The 10,000-nt window shown below is 45.8% G+C and overlaps 1 protein-coding gene and 1 long non-coding RNA gene across 2 annotated transcripts in view; both read left to right on the top strand.

Annotated features, from left to right (window-relative positions):
* Positions 1 to 10,000, top strand: part of pag1 (phosphoprotein membrane anchor with glycosphingolipid microdomains 1) — a 35,901-nt gene that overhangs the window by 16,047 nt on the left and 9,854 nt on the right. The window contains exons 2-6 of the mRNA XM_060042676.1: positions 1,617 to 1,655; positions 3,811 to 4,052; positions 4,496 to 4,553; positions 7,383 to 7,479; positions 9,679 to 9,848. Coding sequence (XP_059898659.1) covers positions 3,865 to 4,052; positions 4,496 to 4,553; positions 7,383 to 7,479; positions 9,679 to 9,848 — 513 coding nt within the window. The 5' untranslated portion in view covers positions 1,617 to 1,655; positions 3,811 to 3,864. The remainder of the gene's footprint in view (positions 1 to 1,616; positions 1,656 to 3,810; positions 4,053 to 4,495; positions 4,554 to 7,382; positions 7,480 to 9,678; positions 9,849 to 10,000) is intronic.
* Positions 7,486 to 8,661, top strand: LOC132450673 (uncharacterized). The gene is made up of 2 exons (XR_009523897.1): positions 7,486 to 7,880; positions 8,024 to 8,661. It is a non-coding gene; the product is annotated as an uncharacterized LOC132450673 (long non-coding RNA).

The following is a 10,000-nucleotide window of genomic DNA, read 5'->3' as shown; positions in this document are numbered from 1 at the left end:
AATGATAACATGGCCTACAGTGCTCCATGTGGCCCTGCAGGAGAGCTCTCCCTGAGTGTGTGTGGAGATGGCTGGTTTAACCTGTGCCCACTGATTACTCCATATGCAACAGGTGAACAGGCTCAGCCAGCCCCAGATCCCAATCACACCAGCCATCATCCACACACACAACCACAGAGGACATTTTGCTGAAGCCTAACAGGTTGGCTGTGGTCATTGGAGGGTTCAGAACCCGGTTTGTGCTGGACGGGGGACAGACACCCTAGCCAGGGAGCTATTCTGCCTACGTATCGACCGATTGCCATGCACTCATGTTCGTCTACTGTTTCACTGTTGTTCACTCCTCGGGCAAAACTCCACAACACACACCACCTGTGAAGCTCGGCCTTCACCACACTTCCCTGGGATTTCGTTCTTTTTTTTTTCCCTCCGTGTCCGCCCTCACCCATAAATAGCACTGATGGGTAGAGAGCGCCGTTGCCATGGAGACACAGTGCCGATGGCAGACGGTAATTATTCTGGTTTTAGTGCCCACCGTGGGGGGAGAAGAGGGGCTGGCACATGCTCCAGCGAGGTACGTGACACACCTGGCCCGTCTTGGGCTGTCTGGGCGATCAGTGAGGCTGAAGGTGACCTGGTCGTAGTTACCTGAGGAGCAACCAGCGCCCTCGGAGCAGTGGTGGGCGATGCTGGTTTCAATTTTTATTTTGTTCGAACAATGATTGTTGTTTTTTTTCAATGAACAGGTGTGAGTGTTTTTTTTGTGTGGGTGTGTTTTAATTGCAGAAAATTGCATTATAAGTGACTTGTGTACGCACATGCACACAAACACACAAACACGCACACACCTGGTGTGTGTGTGTGTGTGTGTGTGTGAGACTGTTGTTTGCGTCATGGTCACCTGACACACTCACATCATTGTTCTCTCACACTGGCACCAGGATGATCCATACCAATGCATTCCTCAGGTCACATGACCCCCTCCCCCTTACACACACACACACACACACACTCACACACACACACAGATGATGTCACCCGATCACCATGACCTCTCGGCTACATTGGTTCATTGAAATACGACATGTTCATGTTCTGCATGTTCCACTGTGTCTCCCATAATAACAACACTCACACACAGACACAGTGCTTCGTTGCAGTCTCTCGCTCCCTCTCCCTCCATTCAATTAAATTCAAAGCACTTTATTGGCAGCATTTTAAACTTACATTTTCATTGTCCGATAACATGAACATATTTTACTCGTGGGCCATAAAATGGAAATGCAACACAAATACGATAACAAGATCTCTCCCTCTCACTGTGTGTGTGTGTGTGGGTGTGCGTGTGTGCGTGTGTGTGTTTGTTTCGGCTGTATAGCTGTGTATGCTATTTCCGGTATGATTTAGTGCTTGCAGGTGTACAGGACAAGCCATTCTTCATTGCTGATCTTTGCTCGGGTTGTACATTCTCAGTTCCTCATTCCCCTTGTTTATATGAGCACAGCTGCCATTAGCTACAGCATCATCTGTGATATGCAGTCGCAATTACTTACTTACTCTCTCTCTCTCTCTCTCTCTCTCTCTCTCTCTCTCTCTCTCTCTCTCTCTCTCTCCAGGCTTGGTCCAGGGACTGACTCATCATTCCAGGTGTCAAGGTAGGGCTCTGATTGGCTCGTTTGCTCATCCCCCCCCCCCTCCCAGCTCCCCACCTCTCTGATTAATGACCATGACTCGTCTAGCTAGTGTGCGTTAATCACACATACATACAGTGGGACGTATGGGGGAATCCGAATGCGCAGGCGGGCCGGCTGTGTGGAGCTAATGGATTGCTCCACCACTGGTACCCTGTTGTCTTCGCAGCTACGCTAAACAAGCTCGTCCCTGGGTTCCCACGTTCCATGCCTTGGTAGCGTAGCGTTGCAATGTATTGTGCATGTAATACAGCTTAGGTTGCAAAGTGACAAAGTTCCATACCACACACACACACACACACACACACACACACACACGCACGCACGCACACGCACGCACGCACACTAAAAACACAAACACTTTTTGGGATTCAAGAAGAGGATATTTTACTTCCGAGAGAAACTTATTTTCCTATACGTCCTGTTAGCTGTTTGATTGACTGGTGGAGGGGCGGGCTTAGCGGGAGATGGATAGCCAATCCGACAGGTTGACAAGCAGAGTGACACTGAGCTTTTCCCTGACGCTTCGCCTTTTGAGTCTGTCAGTCAATTTGCCTGTTCATTGCTGACTCCCCCACATACACACACACACGTACACGTACACACACGCACACACACACGCACACAGTCTCTGGTTCAGTTCCTCTTCATCCTTTTGTTCATGCATTTCTCTTTTTCCATTTAAGCTTCGTTCTAGTTCCTTCTATCAGCCACCACCCCTGCAGTGTCTCCGTCCCTGTCGCATCTACTGCAACACACAAACATTCTCCCTCTCTCTCTCTCTGTTTCTGTCTCTGTCTCTGTCTCTGTCTCTGTCTCTCTCTCTCTCTCTCTCTGTCTCTGTCTGTCTCTCTGTCCCTGTGTCTCTCTCTCTCTCTCTCTCTCTCTCTCTCTCTCTCTCTCTCTCTCTCTCTCTCTCTCTCTCTCTCTCTCTCTCTGTCTCTGTCTCTGTCTCTGTCTCTCTCTCCCTCTCTCTCTCTCCCCTGTTCGCTCCCTCTCTCTTCATTTTGCGGTTGTTGCCTATATTTATATTCTCAAGTTCTGCAGGGGTGAGTGGGTTCAGAAGACAGGTCGAAGGCAGACAGTCCAGAGTGGCCTCCCCCTCTACACTCCCTAACAGTCAGATAACATGGAGAAGGCTTTGTGAAACCAAACTTTGGTTGTAAGAGGGAGACGTGAGGTGCTTACTTAGTATCGGCATGCGCAGGGAACAGACACCAGTTGTGGATGCGGTGGCGCGAGCCCCCACTGCAGCAGACTGGATCCGGTCGCTCTCTCTGCAGTGCGCTGCGACTTAACTCTGCTCTGAGCTGACACCTGCTGGCCGTGTTTGGTAATGCAAGGGCTCTCACTCTTCCGGGCGATATCGGACCGTCGCCTTTTTAAGTATGGGTTGTCGAGGCAATGTTGAATTAATGACTTTTGCCGCAATGATTTGGTATTGACAATGCAGGATCGTGTGTCAAAATGAGAGTGCATGGAAATTATTACATTAGAATTATGTGATTAGGCCTATATTTAAGAAATTCAAGAAAATCCAAATCTCATCGAATATTGAATGTCTCTTTTACAAAAATACACTTGACGGTGCCCTTCAACATATCCATCTGTTTGTAGTCACAGAGATTTTTATTAAGTTATAGAAAGATGGAAACAGATCCATAAAACGCTGGATCTATTTCTGCCTAACTGCTCAAATAATGCCATAATTCCCAGACATGCACTTTACCGGGCATGGTGCAGAATACTCCTTCTCTTCTTTCTTACTTGTTACATTACCTTTAGAGGTCGCATGAATTCATTTAGAGTAATATACATGTCCTGAATGCTCACTTCATACATGACTGTATGTTATGCATATTTTACATATGTACTTATGGGATTGTATTTTTTCATCCTTCTCTTTCTTCTCTCCCTCCCTCCCTCCTTCTCCCACCTCCCCCCCGCCCTCCCCCCTCTCCTCTCCCCTCCCTGCCTCTCCCTCTCTCTCTGCCTCCCTTCATTTCTCCCCCTTCCTTCCTCCGCCCTACCCCTCCCTTCCTCCCCCCTCTCCCTCTCCCTCCCCCCCTCCCTCTCCCTCCCCCCCTCTCCCCCCCCCCCCCCCTCCCTCGCTCCGCAGCCTGCCAGAGACCAGCACCTGTTCTCCATGCTCTGGCCCAGTGTGTGATGAGTCATGGCTCCGGTGCTGAGCGGAGTGTCGTGGTGGGGTCCGGAGGCCGGCGTGCTGGGCTCCGGGGCGGGGGCGGCGGCCTGGCTGGGCGGAGGTGGGGGGGAGCTGGGTGTGGTGGGGGCCCTGACCACCCTGACCGGCCTGGTGCTCCTCTCCCTGCTGCTGCTGCTGCTGTGCGCCAGCTGCCAGGGGTGGGTGGCACACACACACACACACGGACCCCCACGTGCACGTCGTGCAGGCGTGTCAGCGTGCACGCAGATGCACACATTCGTACGCATGGCTATATGCGCTCACACTCACACACGCTCACTCACACACACGCGCGCGCGCACACACACGCACACGCGCGCGCGCACACACACGCACACGCGCATGCACGCACACACACAAACATGTGCGTGCAATCACACATACAGAACCTGCAAGTTCAAATAGAAGCGCACTGTCTCACACATACTAAGTACACACTCACAACAAGTGCAGAATAATCCAATCGCTTTTAGGCCTCTACACTATCCTGCCTAGTCAGAATATTGACAAAACGGCCCACTGGAGTCCTAGTGTTTCAGTCATACATTGTGACAACATAATAACATCCTACACTCCCCCTTCCCTCCCCCCTTCCTCCCAGGCAAAAGAAAACAGCCAATGGACATGCTGGAGTGGACAATGAGAACCTCATCAATGGAGTAAGTATGGCAACATGCAGAATACTCCGGCATCAAATCTACTATCATCTTTTCGCTATCAGTAGCATTAATAATACACTGATGCGAACGTTGAGTGTGTGTGTGTGTGTGCGTGTGTGTAAGTGTATGTGTCTGTGTGTGTGATTGTGTCAAAGTAAATGTGTCCTTGTGTATGGCACATATAGTGTGCATCTTTAATGACCACAGGGGAGTTACACTCAGTTACATCAACACACGCTCCACATCACGCAAACACACATGCTAATGGTGTTTCACGTCTTACTAGAGTTCTGAGACGTATGAGTTCAAGAGGTCAAAGGTCAACAATACATTTTGACACTCTTTTTTGTGTAATTGCTACTAAAGGAAAATGTATTATTCTTGCAATGTATTATTCTTGGAGACGTGCCTAGATGACACATACACAGACACACACACACACACATATATCAATCCTAGTACCCTGTCAAACTCGAACCAGCTCATTACATCAAAATAAATATAATTTTAATCAAGGACTTTTTTTTAAAACACTATTATGTCCAACCAAATGGCACACTAGAATATAAATATGAATCTCCTTATATGAGAAAATGACGTGTACTCCACACACACACACACACACACACACACACACACACACACACACACACACACACACACACACACACACACACACACACACACACACACAAGCACACAGACACACACACACACACACACACACACACACACACACACACACACACACACACACACATGCATGCAAAACTTCATTCTGACTGACAGGATCCAGATGGGCTAGTATATATTTATATTATCACCGGATGTGGTTTGGAGGCACTTGTTCCATTTCACCATCTTGAATTTCAGTTCCTTTTAAATTTGCGTTTGAATTGCAGAAAAAAGTTAGTAAAAACCCACGTCCTGTGGATTCAGTTGACCCATATAGCCCTCATCGGTGTCAGCTCCTCCTGGATGGTTCAACCTATGTCCTCTTAAGATGTCAACACCATCAGAAGGCTGGCTTCCTCCATGAGGTCACTGCTTTAGGACTCGCCTCGAGCACCACTTAACTGTGGCTAATGGCTAAATGACAGCGCTGAATTATATTTTGGTCACACACACACACACACGCACACACACACTCACAGGCACGTGTGTGGGCCGGCATGCTTCCTCAGGTACCACTGGCTTCTGATCGACCTGTGCTATCCGTGGCAGTGCCGTCGCAGAGGGTTCAAATTGTTTAAACACAGCTGGATTAATTCAGATGTGCCAAACTGTCAGGGGCTAACAGGTTAGCCACCGTCTGCTAATTGCCGTCCCAGTGCGACGCTACATTAGGATAGACTCTTTTCACAGACGCATCATTGTAGGCTAAATACAGGTGTCACTCATAACCGTAATTACGGATGTTGTCTCTTTATACGGGTAGTTGCACCAGGAGAGGACTCTACTGTTGAAGATATCGCCATGGGTTACGGGCCCCGGTACATGAGTGGAGCCATAATTAGTGTTATGAGGGACGCCTGTTGTGTTTGTTGAACGATGAGGTCTCTGTGAAAAGGTTCTATTCATTGAAGTGGATTTTATCTTATTTAATGAACAATGAAAAAAAATGATATCTCATTAACCAGACAAATACCCTTAATATTAATTTACTTTTCTACAATGGTGGAAGATGAAACGTGACAAGCAATGCAATGTTTTTCAAATCCCATCTTTTAGTTTGTCATATACAGTCATATTTTAATAATTCCATATTTATTTGATCTGTATAAGTATGTATTTGTACCTGTTAAACAATAGATTTGATACACCAGGTATAGCTATACTAGTAGGTGGCCACTAGGGGGCGTTGCTGGGCTGTATGTTTTTTAATCTATATCACTCCATCATTCTGAAAGATGGACATAAAAAGACAAAAAAAAAGACAGAAAAAAAACGTTTTTACTTATGTTTTTCAAACCTTGGGATTCTACGTGACAAGTGGTCGAGATTAAAGCAATGCTTTAGTTTGGGTTTTCAGAATCGTGCTAATGATTGCCTTTACATTTGCCCAATTCTGTTTATTTGAGCTCTCAAGCAGCCTATAAATATTTTTCATTGTTGTCTTCTGCACTCATTTGATCATTTAGTTTGGATTTCATTTAAAGGTCAATATTAAAATTTTAGCTTGGATTACGTCCGAAAAACAATAGTCAAATAAATAAGTAGTAAAAAACTAAAACCTAAAGATTAGAACCCTCTACTATTTCAACTTCCTGTTTCTCTTTCATTCTCTCCTGTCTGAGTCTCTCTATCACAGTCACACTGATCCATTGCAGTGCATCAGTTTAATTAAGATAATGATGTACAGCTGTGTCATCTCATTCAACTCCTCAATCCGTTTAGTTGGGTTTGCTTTATCAACCACTGATTAGATTGCAATCCTATGACCCCATTATGCAAATCCTTTGTATGCATTAATAATGAGAAATCGTAGCTAATTTACATGATATTACCGATTGTATTTATTTCACGTCAGGATGCTTCACTTCTAATTCACAAACACCGGTGTTGGCTAATTTTGTGAAGATGTTATTAGGCCAATTATAGATGCGCATAAGTGTGCCATTGCTGTTGAAAGTTGTATAGGTCCTATTGCCAACCATAGGACCAGACCCATTGAACAAAATCTCAAACTAAATGAAAAGCTAATTCCCCCAGAACCCAGCAACACTGAAACCATGTTTTAAGTTAATCCTTTATCGCTATCCATGTTCCCATTTACGTTTCCACCCCGCAGTGCTAAAGCTAACCCTGGTCCTGTCTAACGTTGTGCAGGTGTCAGAGAGAGAGACGTTCACCCAGTCCGTAGACAGTCCCGCCACGGACCCGGCTAACAGCACCTCTCAGAACGGCCCTCTGACCAGCGGTACAGGTGAGCCTGGACCCATTCACTGGAGCGTTCACCTTTAGTCAAATTAGAAATGAAAATTCATTTATAAAAGCAGATTTATAACAGTTTGCACTGAGCAAAGTGCTGTACATGGTGCATTCAGTAGGCAAACATGAAGGCAAAATAACAACAACAACATTAGAATCAAATAAAAATAAAAGACATGAAACCCGGACATGCACACACAAACAAAGGCAGTAGTGCAGAGGTCAGATAGCTAATGGGGAGGGAAAGCAAGGTTGTACAGGTGGGTTTTTGAGCCTTGATTTAAAGGCATAAATGGAGGGGGCATCACGTCTGTCGGGTTCCAGTTGGTTCCACAAGCGCGGAGCAGCTACTGCGAAGGCCCGGTCACCTTTCTGTTTGAGTCTGGAGCGGGGGATGTGGAGAAGACCCTTATTAGAGGATCTTAGGGACCTAAGGGCTGAGTGGGGGTGTAAAAGGTCTGATATTTAAGATGGGGTCTGACCATTGAGGGCTTTGAACAACATAAGATCTTAAAAATGATCCTTTGTTGTACTGGCAGCCAGTGAAGGGAAGCAAGAACGGGTGTGATATGCTCCCACCTTTTTTGACCCAGTCAACAGTCTTGCTGCTGCATTTTGAACTATTTGGAGGCGTGATATGAGGGACTGAGGGAGACCAAGGTAGAGGGAGTTACAGTGATCCAGCCGTGATGTTATGAAAGCATGGATGACTATTTCCAGATTGTGGTATGATAGGGAGTGCTTTATTTTAGAGATGGTTCTGAGCTGGTAGAAGCTGCTCTTCACGACGGAGGAGATTTGCTTACTGAAGCCTATCTCTGAATCAAAAATCACGCCCAGATATCTAGCAGATGGTTTTATGCAGTAGCGTGCAGTGGCCCTTCATTTCAGTGGGGCAGAAACTACTGGCGTATGACCACACAATTTATGTATTTTTTTAACATGTATATTTTGAGCTACATTAAAACATGTTAACGAAACTAATTGTGAGTAAGAATTAAGAATAAACTAATAGCCTAATGTAACTGCGCGCTTTTGAAGTGCCATCCGCAACACTCGTCATATGATGTGGGCTGAATAGAATAGCCTATGTGCAATGGAAACACCAACTAGGTATGCAAAGTTATTCCTCCATATTTTATTTTAACAATCAGCTGAAGAACATACAAATACCTGCCATAACAATTCCACCCGAATGTCTTTTTTCTGTCAATAGACAACATAGGCTTAGCAGGTGCATTGCAAATACATTAATGAAAAGTAGAAATGAAACGTAGATAGGCTACTATAGACAGGCCTATACAGAATGCATTTGGCAACATCAAACAAACAAACATAGCTTATAAGAAGTCATCAATCAAGCTATCAGACCTTCGATCAATTATACAGGAACTTGGCCCGACAATCTCGTGTGCAAATTTCTTAATAACAATTCTGTTGAAATCAGGTATTTCTCAATAACAGCTCTGTTTGAATCAGGTATGAAATCAGGCATTCACTTTATTTTTTTACAACAAAAAACTGTGTTTCTTTTTGAGCAACCACATAGCCATTTTTTCTTCTCATACCATGCTCGGGAGAAAGTTCTGTTGTACGTTTTCCCTCTATCCTTCTTTTGTTGGTTAATACGAACAAACACGGTTTGTCTGGTCCAAGATGTTGGATGGCTAATTTATCTTCAAATTTTAACCCATCAAATGGGTTTTTTAACAGAGAATCAACAGTGTTAATCGCAGGTGCAACACCACTCGCCATGTCTGCCGAAAGACGTCAGTCCTAGAATATGACCATGGGGCAGACTACTTTACGACCATATGGGCATCTCATAGCGTGGATTGCAATTCTTATTGCAGCCTGCAGGGTTATGCGAGAAACATACGGAGGGACGCGGTCGCTGAGCTGCCCTGCCCCAACACCGCATGACACGTTAAACTCAACTAGAATCGCCACAATCAACCCAAATTTGATGTCAACAGACCAAAAATTGTTGGAAAGCCTACAGAAACTATAGATAGTTAATGTGACAATCACATTATTAAAAATAAAGTTGGAGCAATGATTTACTGAGGATTTACTTACTCTCAATAGCCGCCGTGTCCTTAAAATAAGTTTCTCTTCATCAATCATCTATGGCAAAATACCAACCCTAACTCTTACTAGACGTTTGGTCCTTCTCCCCCGCCCCCCCCCCCAGTTCTGACGGACACCCAGATAGACACCAGCCCCCAGCCCTCGGAGGAGGAGCTGCTGTCCAGCCAGACCGACCTGCGGTCCTCCAAGTGCCCCCAGGACCGGGAGCTGCCCCGCATCCCCCCCAACACCGGCCTCGCCGAGGCGCAGGCCGCCGGCGAGAGCACCTATGAGGTGGGTGCACCTCTCCCTACCTCTCTCTGCGCCTCTAAAGTGTGGCATTGAGCAATGGATCGATGTAGATACAGATGAAGACTAACGTATATTTTATCTTTACAGTAGTGATAGACCAAAGTCATTTAACAAATCCGATAATGGATTAGGAA

The sequence above is a fragment of the Gadus macrocephalus genome, chromosome 22 (assembly GCF_031168955.1).
Source record: "Gadus macrocephalus chromosome 22, ASM3116895v1".
Taxonomy (NCBI): Eukaryota; Metazoa; Chordata; class Actinopteri; order Gadiformes; family Gadidae; genus Gadus; species Gadus macrocephalus.
This window is presented reverse-complemented; position numbering and strand designations above follow the sequence as displayed.